Source organism: Gymnoscopelus braueri (genome assembly GCF_963280865.1).
Source record: "Gymnoscopelus braueri genome assembly, chromosome: 19".
NCBI lineage: Eukaryota > Metazoa > Chordata > Actinopteri > Myctophiformes > Myctophidae > Gymnoscopelus > Gymnoscopelus braueri.
In genome coordinates this window covers 15,323,284-15,350,022 of record NC_137621.1, presented here as the reverse complement: position 1 = coordinate 15,350,022, position 26,739 = coordinate 15,323,284, and the positions used below count along the sequence as shown (strand labels likewise).

At 44.1% G+C, this 26,739-nt stretch overlaps 1 protein-coding gene across 1 annotated transcript in view; it reads right to left on the bottom strand.

Moving 5' to 3' along the window:
• Positions 1-256: 256 nt before the first annotated feature.
• LOC308074677 (pleckstrin homology domain-containing family G member 3-like) overlaps positions 257-26,739 on the bottom strand; it is a 47,889-nt gene continuing 21,406 nt past the window's right edge. The window contains exons 3-19 of the mRNA XM_080414184.1: positions 23,254-23,765; positions 18,671-18,771; positions 14,199-14,268; positions 14,050-14,096; positions 13,175-13,325; positions 12,165-12,296; positions 11,579-11,761; positions 10,736-10,828; positions 10,385-10,471; positions 10,232-10,265; positions 9,933-10,034; positions 9,382-9,414; positions 7,754-7,764; positions 6,944-7,453; positions 5,424-5,540; positions 2,397-3,927; positions 257-1,981 (exon numbers count right to left, since the gene is read on the bottom strand). Of these exons, the coding sequence (XP_080270310.1) occupies positions 1,188-1,981; positions 2,397-3,927; positions 5,424-5,540; positions 6,944-7,453; positions 7,754-7,764; positions 9,382-9,414; positions 9,933-10,034; positions 10,232-10,265; positions 10,385-10,471; positions 10,736-10,828; positions 11,579-11,761; positions 12,165-12,296; positions 13,175-13,325; positions 14,050-14,096; positions 14,199-14,268; positions 18,671-18,771; positions 23,254-23,765 (4,508 nt within the window). The 3' untranslated portion in view covers positions 257-1,187. The remainder of the gene's footprint in view (positions 1,982-2,396; positions 3,928-5,423; positions 5,541-6,943; positions 7,454-7,753; positions 7,765-9,381; positions 9,415-9,932; positions 10,035-10,231; positions 10,266-10,384; positions 10,472-10,735; positions 10,829-11,578; positions 11,762-12,164; positions 12,297-13,174; positions 13,326-14,049; positions 14,097-14,198; positions 14,269-18,670; positions 18,772-23,253; positions 23,766-26,739) is intronic.

Genomic DNA, 26,739 nt, shown 5'->3' with positions numbered 1-26,739 from the left:
TCCTGGCCTGCTACATGCTATATACACTGTACTCAGTAATATCGGATATCAGTAATAATCAGATCTTTCGCGACCTTTTCTAGAAACACATTATTCTTCTTCCAATGTTCTCCGGAAGTTGGACTGATGAGTCTTCAGATCCTGTTCACTGTCACTGATAGGCTAGAGCACTGCTGCGTGTATGCAGTTAACAAGCCAATATTGATGTGATCTAAATTGATATGTGGCAGGCTACAAATGGCACTTGCAGGCATAATTGACATTTCTGCTTTTATTCGAAAATGCAGCTTCAAGTATGAAACGATAATCTATTATTTTTCTGGAATGGAAACATAAAGGGAAGCCATTGGTCAGGACTTAAATGAAGACGATCTATTCAAATGTACAATTTCATAAATAACATTGAAGAAAATATACAACACATTGAGGAAAGAAAGCTCCAGTGACGTTATGAAAAGCTCTTAAGAAGCAGCGAGATGTGGGAGCCAGATAGTGCTGTAAACACACCAATTAATACTCAGCGAAGGGGCAACAAACTCTTTGGTCAATGGTTCAAACTGTGAGGAGCTTTTGTAAATATGTGACGCTCTCTTGTTTATAAAGACTGCAGAAAACCTTTGTACAGAGACACATTTGTTTGTCTCCTGCCAATCTCTTGTTGTTTTCCTCACAAATTACGTGACAGTTTGCACATCATTTCAGTGTCCACCAAGAAGTCGCTAACAGTGGGTGGCCAGCAGTGCACACAAACAAAATATAATTAAGTAAAGAATGTGGACCTATACCTTCCAAATGCCTATTGCAGTATGGAACACAACGGTGCAGACTACTGTATATGGACTATATACACATTTCTAAATAAACATTGTATAGTACAGTGTAGACAAAAAACCCAATATACAAATATTGCATTTACACATTTTCAGAGACATGCTTTCCCACCATGGCCTTGACTGATCACCCATAATATCCCTTGTATGGTACATTTGAACTGACAATGTGTTGTATCACCCGGTGTCCTTTGCATTAACAAGAAATGATTGTGCAGACAGGAGAAATTTGAAAATAAAAAGTTGGAAAGAGTATTACTGGCAAAGAACTCCATGATCATGGCATGGTGGTCAAAAGGCTGACAACATATTTGATGATAATTATAAAAAAAAACATTTTTTACACGATTCAAGTGTTCACAAGCCAGAGCTCAAGCTCTGAAACTTCTCCCGTAAGTTCCTCACTAGGTTGCTCTCCATTTTCTTCCCTGAATTCAGTGCCGCAGAACTTTCGGCACAGGCTAGTCCATCATGGAGGAGTCTGACATTTCCTCTTGACATCAGTTCCTGCTCTCCGTGCATCCCTCCCTCCCCTTGCTTGTCTCCAGAAACCCTTTCCACTATGATGACCTTATTTTCATTATGCAGAGCGGCCTGTCCATCTATGTTGCAGGTCCTTACAGGATCTGGAAGGTTCTGCACCTCATGCAGAGGCAGAGTCCCAAGCGTGTGATCCAAGGAGCTCCACCTGCACAACGGAGGCTGGGAGCCATCTTGTTCCACATGGCTACTACACGGCTGTGCCGTGCCAGATTCTGCGTAGGGAGGGTCCACCAAAACTGTGTGGGGGTCAGGGACGCCGTTGCAACTGGATGTGTAGTCAGCAGGGATCCACAATGACCTACTGGACATCTCAGTGCAACAGTCTGGCATCTGCTCTGGGTTAGATAAGCTAGAGCCCACTGTCGAGTGGTTGGAAGCCCCTGGGTCCAGTCTAGGGGGGGTGTATTTCGAGCGCTGCTCCTGTACATCTGGCCAATGCAAGGTCACTGACTGAAGTGGGCTGTGGGGGCTGGTAGCCAGGGGCGGACAGGGGGAAGTGACCCGAGAGCTGGCCCCAGAACTTGGGGTCTGGCCTGGGCTTGGCGAACGTAGTTCATGGATGGTCACCTGATCATAAGTGTTCAAGGGCAGTGTCAGGTTGGCTTTACCTGCATTTATACACAGAGGAAGATACAGGTTGGACACGTTTCTATGATTGTAGGGCTGCAACTAATGATCATTTCCATTATTGATTTAATCCATAATTGTCAATATTTCTTTTGATTACTCAATTTAAATGGTAAATTAAGTACAAATTAAGCTCATTACAAGTTATATGAACACACAAAAAAATGTGTAATACTGTCAGTATTGTCAGTATCAGTCAAAACACACATTTCATGTTATACTGTACAAAGACAAGCATCTTGGTGATATTGTGAAGACTTTTTTCACTGAACCGATAATTTGATTACAAAAAAATAATTTCATTAATTTTCTGTTGATCTCGATTACTTGCTACACTGCATAAAACTGGCACCAGAAGACAGTAAACGGTAAACCTTTTGGACATAACTCACTCACACTTGTCTCTCCACTGCATCTTCTCTTCATGCACAGCAGGCATGTTTTGGGTGCTGTGGTGATTCTCACGCTCTCGGTTCCTCTGTCTGATGACAGGCCTGTTGTTTTTGATACGTTGGCTGTATTGCCGGGCCAGCTGGAATACTTTGTTCCTCATCTTTCCCATGTCCTGTAGGATGTGCTCCTCTTCTATACCCGATCGAAGGCTAATGATCCTGGGTAGTGGAGCCCGGGAAAACCTTTCTTGGGACCCTTTGTTATTCAGCCATGAATCCTGCCCGGATTCCCCATCCCTAGCTGGGGAAGGTGCTGTAGGTGATGAGATGGAAAAATCTTCTGAAACAATGTCCATTTCTGACTCTTCCGAAATACTTAGCGATTCTTCCCTGGTCGTCACATCTGAGGTATGCGACATGTTCGCCCCCTGCTGGCTCACCCATATCATAGAATCATTTGATTGTTCCTCCACATTTTGTTGGACTTCGTGGTTCTCCTCAAGGCTACTATTCATCTCCATCTCCATCTCCTGCCAAACTTTGGCCATTTCTGAAGATGGTCTGAACACTTCATCTGTCGTAGAGGTGTCACTGACATACTGGGTCTGAGCTTTAGCCTCTGGACTTTGAGGTTCAAGTCTATGACGAGGTTCAGTCTTTGGACTCTTTGGTTCAAGCCTATGATGAGGTTCAGTCTTTGGACTCTTTGGTTCAAGCCTATGATGAGGTTCAGTCTGACTCTTTTCTAACCCGGGAAGGTCAAACACAGACCAGGATGTGGGTCTGTTATGAGATGAGCCTTTCCTGTGAACCTGGACAGGCTGGTCCTGAGGAATACTATTAAGCTGTTTACTCAGATGCCTCACAAGACCGGCTGGAATATAAGAGAGACTTTCCCTGCGCTTGATGCTGAAATCAGCATCTTGATTCTCAGCATGCTCATAGTAACTCCGGATCTTGTGAATGAGCAGGTGGTCCTGTTTGGAAAGAGTAGACCTGCGCTCAACATCAGTGGGGGGTGTTGGTCCAGGTTCCTGGGCTGGTGTTGAGGGTTCAGCATCTGAGAATTGCTGGGATTCTGGGCAAGGGCTGACCTGGATCTGTTCCTGGAGCTCCATGTGGTGGGGGGGTTCGGTGCCGGAGGACTGCCTGTCTGGTTGGGGTAGGTCCTCTGTCACTGGCATCTCCAGACACAGCAGTCTGGTTTCAAAGTGCTCTGTGATCACACTGGCCTGGTCCAGGACAGAAGAAGGCAGAAAGCTCTTCCCATTGGAACCCACACCCTCGTCCTCCTCTGAGATCTCCCCGTTCGTCAGGATACTGCTGTCGTCCGCTTGCAGACCAGAAGATTCACTCTCTACTTCCTCTCCTCCTTCTCCAGTTCCTCTTGAGCAGTTCTCCTCCCTTCCTGGAGATGCAACCTCTGGCTGTTCGGGGGGCGGAGTAGGGGAGATGGCTGACTGAGGACATTGGGTGCAGTCCTCCTCTGTCTGTCCGTTTTCCTCTGCGAAAGTGATCAGCTCCTCTACGTTGACCTAGGAACAGAATTGGTACAGGAAACCATGTTAACTGTGACATCACGACATGAAATAGACATTGTGATCAGGTAATCATGAGCGTTCTCCTTTTCCATTGAAGATAATGGACCAAGTTTTATGACACACGTTCTACAGCCTACGGTGTCCTCCGCAGTTAGGTTTTATGGGTCTGTTCCAAAGCATTACACCATCAAAGCACGGTAAAGTTACGACGGCATTCTGAACCCATTTACAGTTTGATCGCTAATAATTCCTCCCTGAGCCCATTTCCGTTATCGTGGTGAATGTGGCAGTTTTAGTGCATTACACTAACATGATGTGGTCTACCATTAATCTAGCCTCATTTACAACTGGTGTGTGTGTGTGTGTGTGTGTGTGTGTGTGTGTGTGTGTGTGTGTGTGTGTGTGTGTGTGTGTGTGTGTGTGTGTGTGTGTGTGTGTGTGTGCACGTGCATGCATATTGCTGAAGGAGGTCAGTTCCAAGCTGTAGGGAGGGAGCGACAATAACAAACCGTCATACTTTATTTAGATTCAAACGCTGTCTCACTGAGCACCCTGCAGTACTAGAATATAAATAATCAGCAATTCTGATATAAGCAAATATCCCTTCTCAAGAGGAGTACTACCCACAGGGCACCAGCACGGGCCAGGGAGAATTCAAATTTCCAGGTCTAAAAATACACTGCAAATACTATTGCCTAGGGTACTGTTTGATATAAATAGGCCATGCTTTAAATACTCAGGTCGAAGTCGGGGGTTACCTACTCAGTAGGAGACTTCCAGGCTTAAAAAAATAAGTTTAATCTGGTAGTCAAGACCTTTAGGCTAATAACGGCTTGCATATATTCTCAGAGACATCATGACATAAATAACAAACTTAAGGTATAAGAAAGTAATTCAATGCATAGCATGCACACATGCACCTGAGGGCATGTGGGTGGATGGCTGTCCTTTGACGCAGTCATTACGTGTCACATGTAACCTCAAAGCCATCAAAGCCTTTAACCCATTAAGACCGGGAACGCATCGGTGTCATTTTAGATTTTAGCTATAACCATTATTTTATACTTTGGCTATTCAAAAATAGCAGATAGCAGATAGCATTTGTCTTTTAAAATTGTGAACATTTGTGCAAATCTTTGAATATATATATTTTTTAACGAAAAACAAGAACATTTGTAACTCAAATCTGTGCTTCTGGGGGGGTCCCTGGAACAACATATTTTGAGATGGGGGTCCGCAGCCAAATACATATCATTTTGGGTGGTCCTTGACATGAAAAAGTACACTGGGTAGACATTTGAAAAGGAGACAATTTTAGATATCATTAGCTGTTTACCCATCAGGTGGAGTTTTTGCAAATGGTCTTTGGTCTGTCTTTCCACTGCTCTAGATGGAAAGAACACTTTACCATGCAATGCAATAATACTCCACCTGATGTGTAACACGGATTTTGATGTCTAAAAACGGCACAGTGGCGTTTTAATGAATACCTGACTGTTGGGGGCCTCCACTTTAGCCTCATCGACAGGCTGCTCCTCCTGGGGAGACGTCTCCAACTCCTCTCTCTGGGTGGTCCCCAGTCCTGCAGCATCTCCGTTCTCATCCCCCTGAAAGAGCAAGTCTCCAGATAAAACAGACCGTTTTCTTCTCCTTTTTTATCCTCTTAGGCAGTGGTTCTCAAAGTGGGGTCTGGGGACCGCCAGGTGTCCTTGAGGGGGTTCCCACGGAGTCCCCAGCTAAAATATTGATAGTTAGGAATGAAATGGACCCTTATACAGGTCTGGAACTCTGAAAATTGTAAACAATATTCAGCAACAGGGATGATATTATGTCTGTTGAAATGACATGCATTCATTTATATTCAAACACAGTAATGCTATTATGACAGTTAGTTTAAACAAAAGACTCAAAAGGTATATGTGATAATGAAAGACCAAAGCATTGGCTGTTACAATGTTGGTGTAATTAGATGGCTAGTTGACTACATTAACCTTTGATGTCAAACATCACTTTCTGAGGCCACGTTAAGCCAGTTGTTCTAATGCAAATGTGGTCATTCATCCTTTCAACACCACGATCCAAATCAAATTCAGACTGGCGCGATGGAATACGCTGCATTGTGAATGGGACATGGTTGAAAACAAAAACTCATGCATAGGTCAGAACACGGCATGCATTGCGTGGTAACCTCCACCGCCGAGGCAAAACAACATGTGGCCAGAAAACTCCACATGCACCAGGAATCGTGGAGTTGTTGTGTTGCACATGCAGGTTGTCGTTAGCATGCTGGGAGGAGCGCTTCAGTCCATGCATTGATTATGGCGTGATCAGTCCATGCATTGATTACGGTGTGATCAGTCCATGCATTGATTACGGTGTGATCAGTCCATGCATTGATTACAGTGTAAACCTAAAAGTGAGTCATTCCACGTGCACAGCAAACGGTAGTAGTTGTTGATTGATGTTTTTTTTTTTTGGGAGAGAGGGAAATGAGAGGAAGAGGGAAAGTGAGGAATATAAGATAGAAAGGGGAAGAACGGGCTAAAAGTACGAGAGAGGAGCAGGGTTCGATTTGTTAACCCCAAATCACCGGTGGGGTTATGTTTTATCCCTGATTCTTGTCAGACTGAATTAAATACACACATTTCCTTTTGGGAAATGTAGACTGTCTGATATGTTTGATAATACCACAATTTAATGCATTTAAATTATCTGTATTTTGGGCACATTTTCTAAATTTGTGAAAACGTGTCAAAATTTGTCAATCTTCTTTTTAAAACTTCCAAATTGCAAAAATAGCAGATCTATATGCTCATAATGCAATGCGATGCAGCGCTTTCTGAGCTTGTAGATGGCTATTTGTCATAGGATGAAGTATTTAGGGCTTAAGAAGTTAAGAAAATGTTTAGATTTTTACAAATCGAACCCCGGAGAGGAGAGTTGACCGTCGAGCCAGAGGAGTTGAGGAAACCAGAAGAAGGGAAACCAGCTGTGTGGCAGAGAGCCTCACCGTTGTGAAGTGAGCAGAAAGCAAAGCCCTCGCCCTATAGTGCCAGCACGAGATGGCCGCCAGCATGGAGCTGGCAAAGTCGGCTACCTGGTCGTCTCCCATCAGTAAATCCTCCTTGTTACACTCTCCCTCCTCTTTTGCCTCCTCCTTCTCCAGCTCCAACCCACCCTCGCTGGGCAAAGAGCCCAGCTTAGGGTCACTGTCGCAAGGACTCAGCTGCGCCAAAGAGTCCCTGCTGGAGCCGAGTAGATCCTCCTCCTCCTCCTCCTCCATGCAAGGCCTTTCAGAAGCCTCGGGGTCGCCTAGACTGGAGGCCAGCGTACTGACACTAGAAGCTGGCTGGAGGGAGCGCCGCTCCCCCAGCAGTGCACCCTCACTGTCTGAGTGCTGTAGCGTGAAGTCACAGAGATGTGGGGTGGTGGTTATTGTGAGGCCATAGCCAGAGCGGTGCTTTTGAAGACAGATAGAATCACTAAAAAGTTCGACTTTGCATGAGGTCATATTTTCTTTCTTTGACGATTATGTGGAAAAATCTTAAAATAAGGTCATTCCGTGATGTGCCCATTTTGCGGCAAACAAATCACATCTCCATTCACAGTGCCCTGCAGACCTGAAAACTCCTCCGGTTCAGGGGAAAAACACAAAGCACAGTTCTAGTGAAGCTTAGCTTTGCACTTTCTTTTTGCAAAAGGAAATGCAGTTTGAACTGCTGAGTCAAACCTGGTTGAGCTGCACATTTCCACAACACGCTGAATGCAATCAGTTGCTTTGCAGCACATGAGGGGTCGAAAAACACAATGGAAAGCTTACCTGTAAAACGCCTGCATGATGAAGAAAGATGGAGAAGAGGGGGAGAGAAATGAAAAGAGAGTGTTGTCATGTCATATTCCACTGAAGACAACAACAACACAAATATAAGCTATTAATTAATAACTTGAACCTTAGCATCCCTATTCTGGGCATGTCATAATAGAAGAACATTCGGAAAAAAAATCTACAAGCTCGCAACCTGCGGCAAATGCGACACGTTGTTGAGTTTGTAGATCTGCAATTGTCGGCAAAGAAATTTGGTGTAGAGGGAAAAACGGCTTGGGCCAAGGATAGAGCACTGGGGGACCCCCGCCATGTCGACAAAGTACATACGGTTTAAGTGGTTGAGTAGGATGTTCCATTAATGTAATTACTTGTATTCTGTTATTGTGGCCAGTGCTCTCTCGCTTTATCTAGCTGTCAATCTCTCTCTCTCTCTCTCATTTTCTATCTCACTCGCTCTCTGCGTCTCCACAGGCAGTGATCGGTGTGGCAGTATTTTATGGCCCAGCTAGGTCAAGAGGAAGTTCTTCCGATTAGATAAATACCAAAAGAGGAACATCCTTTCTGCCGAGCCGGCCGTGATGCGATTAGCCAGGGCTTGATGACCGACTCCCCCTTCAAGATGGGCGAGTGGGTGGAGCGGTTGGTCAGAAGAAAATTAAATCTTCATTATTATGGGTTAAAAAAAAATGATCTGGACATGGGAGCACAGCGGAGCACGCTCTGGAGGAGAATACAGAGGTTCTCTCCTCTATAATGACCAATTAGAACATTGGTTCTCAACGTCGGGCCTGGGGACCACCAGGGGTCCAAATGGACACCTACGGGTCTGTAAATCAAGAGTGTACAAATGGAACCAAATGGACCCGAACGGGTCCATTTGTACACTCTCAGAGTTATCCACACTGATTTTACAGTGTGGATTGTGGTCTCAGATATATTAAAAAAAGGCATCAAAATGGGGGTCCGTGGCCTGATCATACGGTCCTTGAAATTCAAAAGGTTGAGAGTCAATGAATTAGATGATAGGAGGAGAGCGGGGCGGGATGCAGATCTGACAAGGAGGCAGAATTAGATGGATTGAATGTTATGGGCCTTTCCGTCAATGTGACATATCAGTCACTTCATTATGGGGGAGGCTGGAGGAGCTGGCGCGTGTGCATGTGTATGCGCACGTGTGTCTTTTGATCATTTCTTTGGAGGGGTCCTTGAGGCAGAACAAAAGGAGAATTGCCTTGGAGACATGGAGCGTTTTATTTTGGTGATAAACTCGGTAAGGGGCGGAGGGGGGGAAACAGGTTTACTAGACCCTGGCAATACCAACTAATAGTACACTAGCAGTGAACTACCAGTACACTACCAGGCAGTATATACTATAAGTAAAGGCTACCAGTACACTACCAGGCAGTATATACTATAAGTAAAGGCTACCAGTACACTACCAGGCAGTACAGTATATACTATAAGTAAAGGCTACCAGTACACTACCAACTCACTACCAGTACACTGTACTTTGAAAATGTAAAACTGGACAATCAATCAGTTTACTGTTTCCTCTGACAAATAATGTCCTGCAATTATAAATCCAATAATGGGGGGAAAACATGTGTATGTACAGTACTCACGTTTTGTAGGCCTTATGATCTGCTTTGTTGGTTCTAAAAAGGTGGGGGAAAAGAAAGAAACATATGTAAATAAGTCACAAATCATAATATGAACATGATTCTATGGCAAAGATAATATACATAATCAGGGCTCCAGACTTTGTTTTACCACTAGGTGGAGTATTCTCTGATGAATCTTTTAGGAGCACCACTTTCGATCTCGCATCTCTAATTTCGCCATGTGATTATAGCTGAGCATTGCGAAAACAAATAAAAAAACTAAACAAAACATATGTACAAAATAAAAGATGTTCTAAAATGATATAATAATATATAATAATAATAATAATAATAATGATAAAATGTTCGTCAACTTTTGATCTGCTGTGTTCTGCAATTTTCTAAATAAGGCTTAAGGGGTTAATTGTGATCAGTGCTTAACCCAAATCAATACATATGTTTTCTGGAGCTCTGATCATTCTCTATCATTCTGCGATGGAGGGAGGGAGGGAGGGAAGGAGGGAGGGAGGAAGTGCATGTGCATGCCAGACTGACTGGGGGGTGTCTCTCACCCGATCTCCTCCGGCCATTTCGGCCCGCGAGACTAAAGTCTTCAGCTTGGCAACCCTCCGCTTTCTTCAGCCTCTCTGGACTGCAGCGGAACTTCCCTGCGTCTGGGCAGCGAGGTGACACAGCATTTCACTCAAAACAGCAATTACAAAATCAGTCTATTCCAACTAAATGGAGATGCTATGGGCTGCAGATATTCCTGGTTAATCTATGTCTCTTTTTTTACACAGAAAAGTATTCATGCTGCTTTTCGATGACGGCATAATTTTTGGTTGCTGTGGAGACTACTTGGAATACTCACAGACAGAATTCATTTCCAGGATGGATTCTTTTTCCTAAAAGAAAAGAATAGAATAAGAAACAGAATAAAATAATAATAACAAATATATATAGAGATTTGTACATAATGGTGTTAATGAGATCTAATTCCTGTGAGAAGGCCACTGTTGTTTACCTTCTGTGGAACGCGGGTGTGATGGTTCTCCAGAATTAGTCTTTTAATGTGATGGGCCCAGAGACGCTTCTCTTCAACGGACTTGGCCTGCAACAAAAAGGATTTGTCTGCTAGAAAGAGTCCCTTAGATACAGAGCATGCTACATGCTTACAGAGAATACCATATGGTTACAGCATGCGCACAGAGAATGCTATATTGCCTATCAATGTATCTTTGCTGCGTGAGTTCATGTAGGTTTGCTTGCATGTCAATAAGATTACATCATCTATGTCACCCACTTAATGTTTTTCTAGTTTAAAGCATGGCTATTAAACAGGCAGAGAAGTGGTGGAACCAGAGATGACATTTACCTGCACAGTGTGTGGTTGCTTGGGGTGTTTGAAGTGGAGGACACTGAACAGTAGGGGGTCCTTTGCGCCATCAAGCAGCATGAGGGTGGAGCACTGCAATTAGAATCACAACTAAACCACTTGAACCCAAACGGCCCCCATTCTGGGGGGAACATTCACCAGAAATAGCAGCTGTACAGATTTCTGCTATTTCAGCTATTTCTGGCAAAGAGATTTGGTGTAGAAGAAAACAACATAAAATCAGGCTTCAATGTTAAAGTGTCCCGACTGGGGACACATTAGAAATCAGATTTGAATCACAATTCAAACCGTAGGAGATGTGGTTCATTAGCAAAAAAAATTGCCGTTCCACTGTGAACATAATATCCAAGGGTTCCCAAACTTTTCAGGCTGTGACCCCCCAACATAATCATATTTGAACTGGGGCCGCCTGACAAGCACTGGGAATTGCAGGAGATGAGGCATTACTGTACTATTATTTAGTTGACTCGGTTCCACAGATAAATATTGTGAAAATAGACGAGTTACAAGCTCACATTTGAGCTTGTAGATCGGCTATTTTCACAATGTTTGTTTCTTTCTTACGTAATATTTGACGATTTGGCCAATTTGGTATTAAAAAAGTCTTAAAAGCCCTTAAATTGTAACTTTAGAAATGTGCAGATACACTTATCCTCTATGTTGGTTTGTTTACTGATAAGTGAGAAAACAATGTTGCATATTAAACTAATCATCTAGGGACCCCCCCCCAAAAAAATTATTTGGCCCCCAGTTTGGGTACCCCTGGCCTAATCAGTGAGCCCATGTTGAGGAGGACGGTGAAGGCTGTGGTTCAGGCCGTACCGAGATGTGGGTCTTGTACACGTAGTGTTCGCCTCTCTTCCTGGTAATGAGGAGCATCTTGTCGAACAGGAAGAGTGTCCGCGTGTTCTTGGCCCGCTGGACATGAAAGGTTCCCTCCAGCACCAGCTCTCCATAGGTGGTCAGATCAGGACCTTTCCAGTTGATCAGAAGAGACTGGATCTCCTGACAGACAGACAGACAGACAGACAGACAGACACACACAAACGAGAGAGATAGATGTTTTATGTGTACATGTATGAAAGAAAAATATGACAAACTTCTACATTTGGTTTAATCCTGTTTGCAGATTATTATTAGTATTATACACAGATGTGTGATACTTGCACAGATTGTCTGTGATTTTAATCTCGTTATAAATCAGAACCAGGGCTGTACAGCACCCGGTCCCCATATAGAGAGCGCGCGCGTGCGTGCGTGCGTGCGTGCGTGCGTGCGTGCGTGCGTGCGTGCGTGCGTGCGTGCGTGCGTGCGTGCGTGCGTGCGTGCGTGTGTGCGTGTGTGTGTGTGTGTGTCCTATCTGTGAATACATCTTAAGTATACATGTGTGCGTCTTCCGCCAACTGACCTGTACTCTGACAGCGTGCTCGTGTTTCCTCTTCATATCGTTGATGTACCAGGCCACCCCTGTCATGGTGTCGATGGCCTCCTGAAGCACTTCATAGCCCTCCTCTTCAGGGTCAAAGTGCTTGGCGATTTCCTGCGGGACAACAGAAACAGGGGCTCGATACACCACAACGAGACGCATTGGGTTTGGCACACAGACGGATTTTTGCTGGACGAGAACAGATCCACTCTTGTGTAATGGAACCAGGAGAACCACCACTTGCAGTGAGCACAGAATACCTTCTGCCATTAATAGCAGATTCACAAACTCACACCTGTTGTGAGTTTGTAGATTTGCTATTTTCACAATATGAAACTATTAGACGAAGTAAACCCTAGATACTTTTTTTCCTTTTTTGACTCTACACATTTCGCTCATAACCGCCGATCTATAATTGCACAACGCATCGTGATTGCTTATTTTCGCCTAATGTTCACCTGACATGCCCAGAATAGGGCCACTAGGGTTCATGTTGTTATAGCGATCTACAAGCTCCCAACGTGTTGCCGTGCACAGTATTCACATTATATACACACAGTTTATACATTGGCTATTTTCATGACATAGCCAATGTATATAGAGTGAAAACGATTAAACTGATTTAGAGTATTTACCAATAAAAAATAGGAATTGAAAAAATCCCCAAAAAGATAGCCCATCCCAAATCAATGGAGGACAAAGCACTCACATTTCCACTTTTTTTATTGGCACACACACCAATAAACTAACGCTCATGCGTTTCGGCTCAGAGCCTTCGTCAGAGCATACTCTGATGAAGGCTCTGTTTTTTTTTATATGCACGCTGGATTTTGGGTCTAGCACTCCACTGAGAAAACCCATTGTTGATGCGCAACCTCTTTTTCTTATTCTACATTTACACATTTTGCTGGGGACCCTCTGGAACGCCCTCAAGGATCGTCTGGCGGGTCCCCCAGACCCCACTTTGAGAGCCACTGTACTAGAGGACCTACCTGGAGCAGCAGGTGGTATTTAAGGATCCTCTGGACTGGTTTGAGCAGGTAGGATCCCAGAGGGAGGGAGCGCTTCAGAGAGGCCTGCCTGTCCCTGAAGAACTTGGCCAGCGTTTTGCTTCTCATGCAGTCGGTCAAGGCCGCCACGGAGCTGCAGGAAGAACACAGGAACCACAGGTACAAGTCAGAGACTTTGTCTGGCAAAGAACAAAATCAATTTCCAATTTTCACTTGCAAGACTATTCACACAAATGATATCCTCGCTGTGGGCCAGAAACCTTGTATGCCTAATAATAACCATAATTACTTTTCAGGAAATGGAAAAAAAAGAAGGACCTCTGTTCCAATGGATCCGTTAGTTATTTAGTCACAAGCATTTTCCCTCTGGCATCCCTATTTTAGGCTTGTCATATAGTTGATAAAAAAAAAAAAAAAAAAAAAAAAATTATATATATATATATATATAATATATATATTATATATATATATATATATATATATATATATATATATATATATATATTTCAAAAGTAAAACGTTTTGGTTTTTCAACAACAGCAAAAATAGCTCATAATGTATCACTTTACTTCATTACTTTATTTTGTTTATTTGGACGGGACAGCCCATACTAATGAACAACACATAAATCATGTAATGTAAATATACCGGATTTAGCAAGAATGCTCATTTCCATCCATAGTCCCCATACATAAAAACAAGCAACACATTGTGATGTGTTCTGAGATAGTAGATCGGCTTTTTCTATCTTTGTGAGGTTTCATTATAAACTTGACTCATTTTATGTTCGTCTTATATTGACAAACAAACAAAAAAACGACACAAGTGAGACAATGGTTGGCCTTTTCTCTACTCACTTGGGATAGTTGGTGCAGTACTGGGTGTAGATCTCAAAGTAATGACTCTGTGAGAGACAAAAGGCAGACAGACGGATCAATAGTTCAATGGTGTTTACTTCCTGGCAGAGCAGACAGTGCTGTGAATCAGTATGAGGGAGAACATTCACCTTGTCTACGAAGCATCGCGCCACGGCCACGGGGTCGTTCTCACAGCTGTCCAGGGACAGCAGCAGCTCACTGAGACACCAGGGAGGGTGAGACGTAAACAAACATGAAGGATCAATAGAGAACAAGGACTGAACAGTCAGTCCACTTAAAGTAGAGGAGTACATTCAGTGTCAGATTAAATTCCTCATTTGGCTTTTCCCCCACATTTGACCTATCAGCAAGTTTACCACTAGAGGGCGACATACCATGCTAATGCATTTCCAAGTGTCACATTCTGGCAAATACAACTCAGTTAACAGGGGGGATGATTCAATTCAAATGAGGTATGAGAATGTCAAGGAACAAGCACTGGAATTGAGGCCGCAAGTGGACCCACAGTCTCCTTAAAGCTGCAATCCGTAACTTTTATGTCATACCCAGGATTCAAACCTGCATAAGAGACCAAATTTGTGTTACTCATTCAAGAGGCTGTCCTCGCTTGGCCAGGGGAGATATTGCACGAAGCAGTACTAGCTACGTCAGGGTTTAATGGAGGAGTAGGGAGACCACCTCCAGCCACTGCAGACTTACTGGTTATATTGTATTAACATACTCTGTCATACAGATTGGTTAAAATAACATTTTTCAATTAAATTTTCATTAAAATAAGTTACGGATTGCAGTTTTAAAGATGAGCCTTTTTGAGGGCAACCACCCGGCCTGAGCGCCGTCAGATATTAGAACTCTATATTTATGTGTTGCTCATCCTAGTCACTATAATATGCCTCACTGAATGAACAATGGCTGTTGTTTGTTGAGGTCAGACTTTCTGGAGCCTCAGGACAGAGAGCAGTTAACTATAATAAAGTGCATCATCGCTGTCGGCGGAAACGTTCATGTCCATAACAATTGCTTTTCAGGAAATGCTCTTGTTTTCATTTATTTATTTTTATTCGTGTAATACTTTTCATTGGTTAAATATCTGTAAAAAAACACTTTCAATCTGGTGGCCCTATTGTGGGAATATCAAAATGGGCGAAAACGTTCAAAAAACATTTTCCCCAACCTTTTTCAAAAATAGCACATCTACAAGCTCACAACGCGCCACATTGCGAGCTTGTTAACAGGCTATTTTCGCTACTTTTGCACGACACATCATCGACAAAACACAACATACTGTGAAACCAAAGCCGTGTATAAAATGTAAACATTACTAATCCAACAGTACGAGACAAAACATCTATCATGGTACATTCCATAGCCAACATCAAAGACTGCGTTTGCGTGGCTTGACTGACTAACAGGACAAACGTTTCAACATGCCCATGATGCAATGAAAATGTCTTGGTGCTGAGATTAATTTTGGACTGAATTTTTCTCTTTTCTTAGGGAGTATGATTGCTTCGTGAGGAACTGTGGAGGGTGGGTGGGCGTATGGGTGAGATTTACAAGTGATAACAGCAAGAGATAAAATTTCCAGGTTGAACTGAAATGTTATTTCAGTCTGTGGGAACAGAAAAGGGGGTTTGACATTATTTGACAAATGTTGTACGTTTTCTTTTCATGTCTGTGTCACACTCCCAGAGGAATGAGAAAGAACGGGTGACCAGGTCAAAAGATGTTTACAAGTAACGCAAACAGATTGACGGACGTTCTGTCTATTAACTAAATTCAAACGATCTGCCTTTTAACACATTCTTCCCAAATAAACCCCAGAAGGATAAATGCCATTTCAATTAGCTAATATGCCATTTAGAGCTTTGTATCAGTTTTGCTAGACTGCATCTGTCTCTGATCACCTGCGGAGTAAGAATCAGTGTTGAGCTTTTCCCCCAGTGTTGCCAGATTTTGCGAGAGAAATAAACAAGGTCTATGAAAACAAGCCCAAAAGAAGCGACTAGACCACATGAGTATCGGATATTTGAAAATAGCCGACCTACAAGCTCACAACGATCTGCTATTTTCAAATAAATATTGAAAAAAGTGAAACATTTTGATTATTTTTCTAGTACAGGGATCACAAAATACTTTTTGATTGGGGGGTCCGTGGACAAAGACAAATGCATATTAATCTGGGGGTCCTTGACATGAAAATATTTGAGAACCACTGGTTTAAACAACAGTTAGGAAACAAGGCTAAATAAGCAACCCAAAAAAAAGGCAAACCGCAACTACCAATATATACAAGCAACTTTACAGAAAAACAAGCCCAAAGTCGCTTCTAATAAGCGGACATGGCAACACAGCTTTTCCCCCTTCACTGTGAGAGAACAAATGTCTCCTGCACGCCAGTAATTTGGCTCCCCCTGGGTAACTTCCTGCAAGATTGCCATGACTCAGTTGTGATGTTTGGCAGACATGTGAAATACTGGCACACCTTCCCAGACTGCAAAAACCAAAAGGCACCCACACAATGCAATTAAACTGACTCCTTATTTGCTGTTTGGCTGTGCTTGTGTGTTTCGCTGTGTTTCGTGGGTGTGTTTTTTACGGTTTTGTGGTGTGTGTCTTGTTGTGTTTATGTGTATGCACAAAAAGACAATACGACTGTACTCCCACATTGCAATGTAATATAATGTAACGTCATGCTGCTGCAGAGCCAAGACCACAGACTTGGAACTCTCCGATTAGGGTTTCGCACGGCTCTGTGTTTCAAAATCTATATATCCCACTGGCACTTAGTGTTCTAGGCAGTTAACATCTCATTAAAAGCAACAACAGTCATATCTTTCACGCTTGGAATTTAGGACTGGCCTTGGCACTGTGAGGGAGGCTTCTTACCGTGAAGAGAGGGGAATGTTATGTGCGTTTTGGCACGTTGCTTGGTCAGCAATTAGCACTCGCAGACATAACACAGGACGACTAAAGGCAAAGCTTGCTGCTCTGTACTAATATTGACATTTCTTTTCATCTCACAAATCTCATACATCACACTAAAGGCCCAATCCAGAATGTTATTGAACATATATTATATATACGGTTTATTTGCACATACTTAAGTGTAGTGAAGTTATGGCTTGACATGGGCCATTCCTCATAACTTTGCCCCGGTTAGAATAATGTACACCCACACGAATATACAATAGAATACTGTGTACATCCTCATGAGAGACCGTGCTACTGCAGATATCAGATGTCAGGATCTGAACAGAGCCATTATAATATGAGACTTAATTGTTTTGTGATCCCAGTGTGTTGTATGAGTTTCATTGCTACTCGTCTGCTTAAAAGAGAGTGTAATTATTTGTGCGTTTCATTTTAGCGCCGCTAGCGGCAGGGCTTTGGATGGCAATGTCGGTCGGTCTGATAGTCAGCCAAAATAGTCGCCTACACTACAACAAAGGTCATGTTAAAAAGGTCATATTGACAAAAGTCATATCTCCTCAATGACCATGCAATGCCTGGTTTGACTGTAGCAGCTATAGTACATAAAGGCATTCAGGTGAATGCTACAGTATAGCATTCACCTGAAACAATTAGTAGGGCCTCATGCCGTGTTCACACTAGTGGTAAACACAGCATGACAGGCAAGTTACAGGTAAGTCATTTTCAATGGAAGCCAGTGACATGAAGTTAGACGCAGGTCACTGTATGACAGGTGCAGTTGAGCTGGCTTCAACCTTTTTTTCAGCGCTGACGCACGACACTTGTCGCTCCATGAGGTGTTGCTGAGCTGACTTCAACTTTGTTGCAGCACTCCAATGACGCAGTGTAGCGTCAATCAATCATTATGTTTTTGTTTCACCATTTCCACTGCCCTCTTCTCTCCACACAATTCCCTGCTCTGTTCTGTAGAAGGAAAAAAGCTCATTCTTTCCATTAACCCGTTCCCTGTGCTATTTAATCCCATCTTTTTCATTTACAGCGTGGCTCAAACACCACTTCAATTGCGACTCTGCAGCAAGGTAGCTGGCCACGTATGGTTGTTTTGTAGCTTTTGTCACCACTACTGTGAACGTAGTATCAGGTGGTAGAACCGCTGTCTTGGAAGTACGGAAGGTTCTCGCCTCGATCCCCAGCTCGTCCTGGCTTCGTGTCAAAGTTTCCTTCAACAATTCACTGAACCCCAACGGCTCCCAATGAGTCGGTTGGTGCCTTGCATGGTTGCCTTCGCCGTCGGTGTGTGAATGTAACGCACATTGTAAAGTGTTTTGGATAACGGCATTATAGAAATGCACACCACTTCAGCTAACCACTTTCACCCTGGTATCCCTGTTTTGGGCATGTCATTATAGGTGGAACTTAAACAAAATCTTAAAGATTTTCAAAAATGGCAAAAATAGCAGATCTACAAGCTCAAAATTGTAACACACTGTGGGCTTGTTGTAGATCGGCAATTTGTTTGCATGACACCGTCATAAGACTGTAAAATAGGGTTGCATTGGTTAATTTTAGTTGCGGTTAGTATGAGTTCTTATAACTAATAGGAACATGTAATAGGAACTACTATGTAAAACATTATGCAAGATTGTGTATGTTCATGTGCACGTACCTGTTGAATTCATAGATGTCTTCTATGTTTCCAAATAAGGCACACACCTGCTCTGGCTGTATGGGAAGATTCCCCACATCAATGATGTGAGCCAAGTAGTCCTGATGGGAAAACACAAAGTACGCATTTAGATAAACGTCAAAATGTTCCTGTATTTCCGTACTGCCTGTTGTTATTTCTGCTACAATGTTAAGGAACCAAATCCAACAGTATTTGTTACAATTCATAATATTATATGAGATGTAACAAATACTTGAATTTTGAATCATGATGCACTGGCTCTTGTGCATATTTGCAATTCCAGATTCTTGCCAGCAGAGGGAGTGCATGTATTGAGAAACCCAAAACTATGGCTCTCTCCCCTGTTAATGTTTTGGTGTGAGATCTGTTCAAAATATCACATACCTATCACATGACATTGTGTTTGTACAACCAGCCATGGCAGTGGAGAGACTGCAGTTCATGCTGAGAGATGTGCAGCTCATGAAAAAGTCCATAGTTTTGTTTTGTTTTCTTGTCAGGAATTCTGTGAATTCTTCGTTAAAAGCGATCACTAATCTATTGGCGATGTGATCTTTAAAGTGATCCTTTTAAGGGTTTTTTCCATTGACTGGGAGCCAGTCTGGCAGTGCCTCTGTTGAACCCAGACTAAAAACATTAACCACAGTCTGCCCCGCTTCCAAAACCCAACTCCCTATGGACCTGGACCAGAGGGCTATTCTGAAGAAGGGGAGAACAAATACAACACAGGCACTGTGGCCATTCTGGCCATATACATGCCACTATTGAGAAGACCCTCCCCACCACACCCACCCACCCACTCCAGCCCCTTTATCCAATTACACACTTATGTGCCATACAAATAACTTTAACCAGATACTCAGAGGAGCAAAATGACAGGGGACGAACACACAGGCAGAGACTAAACATTCAGCACCAGTAAACAACTGTGTACACACACCCAGACTCCCAGTGATGTGGTACACATATTGCAAACAGACAGAGATACTGACGCTCTCCCACACACACACACACACACACACACACACACTGAACTAAAGCATTCCACTGTAGTGACAGCAATGCTGACTGGCATTCAGCAGGGCGTCTCATAGGCTCCTGTAGTCACAGTCCTCTATAGTGTTAATACCATACACGCACGCACGGCCATTGAGGCCCTGATACACACTCACTGGGCTGCTTTCATGAATGACAGCCAGTGCAGTGGAAAAGTTCCATTGTGTGGTATCCCGTAAATCAGTGATCAGTGACTGATAAGGGTCCATTCGGTTCCATTTGTACACTCTCAGAGTTACAGACTGTTTAGAATCCATTTGGAATTGGGGACCAGTGGTGTCAATAGCACTGCTACTAGCTACTCAGGATTCACTCTCACGTTCCTCCCTGGTATCAGTCTGGACTTCGGGCCATAGGGAGAGAATATGAGAAATCTGAACAGTGAAAAGCATCAAAATCATTTTCTGATTTCTCATACTCGCTCCCTATGGGCCGAAGTCCAGACTGATACAGAGCTGGAACGGGAGAGTGAATCCACGTTATCAGTCTGGCCAATGCCAGGCTAAATAGTGACCTACGAGGAAGATTGGCTACATTATGACAGCGCTCTGCCTTTGTGTCACTGTTACAGTGGTGGAAAAAGCACTCACATGTTTTACTTGAGTTAATACCATCATGTAGAAATACTCCATTACAAGTACAAGTCCGGTATTAAAAATGCACATCAAAATATACTTAAAGTTGCAAAAGTAAAAGTACTCATTGTGCAGAATGTCCCATTTCACAAGCTTTCAAATGTATACACATCTTTTGAAAATAGCAGATCTACAAGCTCAAGCTTGTAGATCTGCTATGGTAAATGTATGGCAGAAGTGGTAAATGTATGTTTTGTAATAATAATCCAATTCTACAAAGTAACTAGTATCTTAAGTTTTCAAATAATTGTAGTGGGGTAAAAGTACAATATTTGCCTCCGAGATGTAGTGGGGTAGAAGTACCAGTACTGAAAATTGGAGAATACTCCAGTAAAGTAAAAAAAATACTGCTTAAGTACAGTACTTGAGTAAATGTACTTATGGTAGTTACTTTCCACCACTGCTGTTACAGGACACTAAAAGTGGCCACATCAAAAACAAGTGTGTTCGAAATCACCCCGAGGAATGTTACGCTACGGGGGCTCATCTCTGGACGCACAGAGCGCCTCCCTACATTCTTGTTCCTAGAATGTGGGCTATGGACACTCTGGGTGTGTCCCGGCCAGGTGTTGACGTGGATGTAGCCTCGAGGGACCAGCTGAGTCACACAGCTGTTCTTGGCTCACTGACCCGTCGTGATCAATAGACAAGGACATAAACGCCAGGAGGGACACAGTGGATCCAAAAAAGCAAGCGGTTCTCAAACTTTTTGCATGTCAAGAACCCCCAAGTTAATATGCATTTGGCCGCAGACCTTCCATCTGAAAATATTTTGTGCCAGGGACCCCCCCATACAAGATTTGGGTTGTTAAAATGTTTTTTTTTTGGGGGGGGGGGGATTGCTGTTGTATATAGGGTTAAAGTTGTTAAATTGGTTTTGATGCCATCTTAACTAGGGTTGGGATCCTTTAGGATTTTAACGATTCCGGTTCCTTAACGATCTTTAACGATCCCCTCTTAACAGTCCGATCCTTAACAGTTCCTTTTAACGATTCCTATAGGCCCAGGGGGGTTCCAAATGGACGCCAACAGGTCTGTAACTCTGAGAGTGTACAAATGGAACCAAATGGACCCTTACGGGTCCATTTGGTTCCATTTGTACACTCTCAGAGTTATGGTGGTCCTTGACATTTTTAAGTTACCACTGGTATTGTAATTGTATAGCAGACGTGAAGTCCACATGCCAGCTCTGACAGTGTGATAAAACCGGTTCTAGAAACGGTTCCAAATGTGATGGAACCCGATTCCGAATTCCTCCGGTTCCGAATCCCAAAACTAATCTTAACCTTTGCTGCGGGGGGAACCCCCTGGGGGTCCCTGGACCCCACTTTGAGAACCACTGATCTAAAAAGGCAGTTCAGAAGGACAGCTGGCTGCGAGTTCAGTTCACTGCAGCACGGCAAATCCGTTTACTGGAGGACAACACCAAAATCAAAAGAGTCCACTTTCACGCGTCTTTGTCCAATTTAAATCCTATAGTCTGAATTAATGAAACATATGGAATCCATTTGAGTCAATTACTAGTTGGACATACTTTATAGAGGCTACTGGACTAAGCTATATTCCCACACTGTAGCCTATGGAAAAACCAGTTGCTATGTGCTCTTTCTCCAGTCGGCGTCAAGACGGACGTGTTTGTGTTGGCCCGAGAGACCCAGAGGGATCAGGCTGGTTTGGGACCTATAGAGACACAGCCAGACAGGGCAGGGGGCTCCTGCTCCTGTTACTGACATGGTTTGAAGTCCTGAGGAAGTTCTGGGAGTGTCTGTGTCAGGAGCACATCATTACTCAGACTCCAGCGAGGGCAGTGCCCCCCCCCATCCCAACCTCCACCCCGGGCGGCCCACCCTCCGCACCTCCTGGACGCCAGCGCAGTCAATCACAGAGACAAGGTGAGGACAGGTGCTGGCTAGCGTACCACGCCAGTCTGCCACAAAGCTGCCTCACGTGTTTAAGACATTAACATCAATAGAGGCTGTTGGAAAGTGGAGTGCTCCTGTTTCTCTGTGAAGAAAGGACATGGAAGATGAATGTCCAGATATACGGAGGAAAACGGAGCGATCGCTCCCTCTGGAAGTACTTTAGAGACTACAAAAAGCTAGGAGATGCGATGATAGATCAGCAGGGCTGCCGTGCCGGGGAATCCATCCCACGGCCCATGTCGCGCACTGCTGTAGCTCACGGCTCAGAGATGCACAGAGGTTTTTGCTATCTTTAAGCAAAGATCACAGAGCCCAAGATTGTTGCGTTCAAAGACCTGCTTTGTGTCTCGGTTCTGACTGTGTTTGAACTCCAGACGTTGAGCAGAGAGGCCAAGATTCCAGGCTCTCTAAGATGTAAGATGTAAGCTTTAACTGTAACGTAAATATACAGAATGATTTATACACAACACCACAGTCGGACCATAAAAACGTGATCTGAGACAACAACAAAACGATAGATAACACAACTGTCAGATAATGCACACACGTTTCTGTTGTAGAACACAGGAAATCAAACCGGATTCTGGAAAAACAATCAAGTGGGTATTTTATGGGTGCAGGGCCCATTTATGGCTACAAACACTCTCTCGGAACACAGTAGACTATTTGCTCTCAACAACCGTTAAGACCCGTTCCTTTTTCGTCTCCTAGCTGAGAAAATCCAGTAAATCACAAAAAAAATGAGACTTTCAGTACAGACATGAAGTCATAGCTTCATACCAATCCAAGTGAAACACACTTGGAAATCCCGTAAAGTTGCACTTTCTGCAGTTTTTGACGGTTGGCTCAGAGTGAATACTTGGCTAAAGGTGAAGGAACTGAAATGCATTTGTTGGAATGGAAACTTCATGCTAAGCTTCGGCTGCCATAAAACATCACATCCACTGACCTCCACGATGCTGCGAAGGTCCCGCACGTACATGCGCTCCGTCTCTATGATCTCCATGACGACCCGGTCCGAGTATGTCAGATTTGGGTTGGGCGCCATGGTGTCTGCCACAACAGGCGATGCATTGTTGTTCCACTGCAAGCGTATCACCCTGGGCTCCAGCTGATCTCCCCACTGAGGGCCCCTCGAACCCCCGACGACGGGGCTCCGGTCCGCCGCCTGCTCTCCGGAGCCTTCGGCCGGGCTCAGCTCCAGGTCTATGTCGTCCTCGCTGGGTATGGGCGGGGTGGACGAGGAGGGGAGAGCCGCCGTGCTGCCAAAGAGGCTGTGTCCGTCCCTGGATGAGTCGGAGGACAGCGTGGACACGAGGCTCACCGGACGCTCGCCTTCGCCGCCGCTGCCACCACGGGGGGGCTCCACACACAGCCGGCCATAACAGTCCGGCCCCAGCAGGTCCACACCTGCCTGGTCATGTTCACTGGCGGAGAGGGGAGAGCACAGCCGAGGAGATTCTGGGGGAGGGGGAGAAGAACAGGGGAGAAAGGAGGAGGTGGAGGTCAGTGTTTCTCAAACTTTTTAATCTCAGTTTGGTATGCATTAGGCCACGGACCCCCATAACTCAGAGAGCGTCCATTTGTACGCTCTCAGAGTTACAGATGTATAAGGGTCCATTGGGCTCCTGACTATTAATAATTGAGCTGGGGACCCCGTGGGACCCTCTCAAGGACGCCTGGGCGTCCCCAGACCCCACTTTAAGAACCACTGGCGGAGGTAAGTGGCGAGTTACTCTGATAGAATGAATTCGATACTCACTTGGAGATTAGGCTTAAAAACGTCTAAATTGGAAACAACGGAGACATTGTGTGGGGACGACTTCAGATCAATATAATTCAAACATACGTAGTAATTCAGTGAGTTACTACGCTGACTCCCAGCTGTAGAGCGCAGCCAGTAGTTTACTGTAAAAGGCCTTGTTCAAATCATTACTGACATGGCCTAATTACGACGCTGCACATTCTGTGGAAAACCCAGCCATTTCCTTTTCGCTCCACTGACTGGTGAAGGCTTAACCTTAGAAAAACAGAGGGAGGGGAGCTGATGAGAAAAAAAGAGGGCAGGGGGACCAGGGCCTTTGTTTATATGTCTTTTTATTGGCCAACGTCTGAAATCAAGAGAAATGGAATCCATATACAATTTCACATCCTTCCTGGCCAGATGGGAAATTTTTCCCGCATAAACGTTCCCCAAATATATGAAGTCATTGCGGTCGGAGCGGTCGGTGGCCACTGTACATAGAGCTCGATTTCCTTAAATATTTGTAAGGTCTAGGGGTCAAAACCATTTCGCAAAGTCTAAAGAAAAGGATTTTTTGTCAGACTAATAAATAAGGCTCTTAGAGAGACCATCGTTAGGTGAAAACATTTTCTTTCTTACGTCAAGTCTGCGATTATTGCCAAGTGGAGAATAAGATCGGGTTGATAAGCCTAATTTATGCTCTGTTGCACAATGCGGTGTCACAAGTCGGATATAGCAGACCTACAAGCTCACAACGCGTCACGGCGCGTTGTGAGCTTGCAGGTCTGCTATTTTCAGCTTAGATCTACAATTTGTTAAGCGCACCACGGTCGTACGACGACGTACGAGTCAGGCTGTGGCCTGCAGACAGAATATGTCATGATGGGCATGTTTGGAACAGGTTCTCTTACAGCACAGTGCGGCAGTGATGACAAATTGTAAACTTAATGATTAAGGCGCTAGTTATGTACTGTACGTCACTGGCAGACAAGAAACAGCAACAACACAGGCCTGTTGCTGCAGAGATAAGCACACACTGCCTTAGGAAGCATGATCCTCATCGAACAACATAACATATCATATATCAGCTAATGTAAATAATGAACCAAACTTTCCAGGATGAGGGAAAAGAAAATGTCTAAAGGTTAAATATTAGCAAAGACCTGTTTCTAATAGAGAAATAAACAGAATCAAACTTCCTCTCTATTCATGAGCACACACACACACACACACACACACACACACACACACCCCCCCACACCCCCCCCCCCTCCCGGCATCTTCAAACTTTCCATGAGTCAGTACTGAGCTCACTTCATTCTGTACCGCTTGGCCCACAGTCCACAACAATCCAGTGTGATCTGCAACAACAGCGTTCCCATGCCAAGCCTCTCGGAGGGCAGCGGATGAGCTGGCAGGCCGAGTGACCACTTGAGAAACGCAGGGTTAAAGCTCCATGACAAACCCTGGGTTTGGCCTGGTGCCAGCAGGAAGGGAGTGTAGTGGGAAGCGGCTGTACTCGCTCACTCACTCGCTACACCACTGCGGGAGTTAGAATGAGGACGCTGTTTTCCCTCACTACTACTCCCGTCTTGTCTTTACTTTTGGTTTTGAGTCGTTCTGAGTCAGCCATTTCGAAGCTCTTTCGCTCTATTCCTCCCACTCTTCTCCTCCAGCTCCACTCGAAAAAGATGCTGTGGGTGGGTAGCACTAAAAGACCATGGGCCAGCAAATGTAACCAGATTCACGTTAGCCAAGTTTCAGTCTGAGCGCACCGGTGCAGTTCACATCTCTTGGTTTGAGCTTGAGAAGTTTGGACAGACAGACAGCCAGCCAGCCTACAGAGCTCCTATACGATTATTCTGAAGTTTCTACGCTTTATATACTGTACACACTGCCATACTTAATAAACTTCAGATTTTATTACTTAGTATTGCTGCTACGTTTCAACTCATATTTCACCAGTTTTTTTGTTTAAAAACAAGATATTAAAAAAATACCGGTAGTTAGCACAGACTGACAGACTGTGCACATACTTTCTTCTTGAATCTTGACTCTTGACCTACCAACTGATAGTAGCTGCGTGGTCACAGCTAAAAACAAGACAAGACAAGACGAACAAACTGTACTGTGCTAAAGCATGAACAATTCTACTGTTGGAAACCATGCCTTATCCAGATGTACGTATGACTTACTAAAAGTAAACACTTACAGTAAGCCACACCAGCAGCTCTGCCCCACTGCTTTGAGGACCCACTTAAAGCTGCAATCCCTGCGTGTCATGTCGTACCTATATGAACCCCATCTCCCATTCCATCTCCAGCCATTCTATCGCTCTGCCAGGACAGAATCCCTGCTTGGCCAGGGGATATATTGTGCCTATGAGCTTCTGGCAGTACTACTTGTCAACCAGTAGGTGTACTACCCAACACCAGGGTCAAAATGTCTCAATGGAACAGAGGAGTTAGTCCACCTCCAACCACTGCAGATGTACTAGTTGTATTCACATACTATACAGATGGTTTATTAAAATGCTGTATTGATTAAAATAAGTCCCAGATTGCAGCTTTAAGTCACAGTTCTATACAGCCCAGCCTCACACCACACCAACGCCCGCTTCTGTCGGCGTGTCAACCGTGTTTTCAATGTTTTTAATGCCAACATTGCCTTGTTTTCAGTGTTGCGTCTACA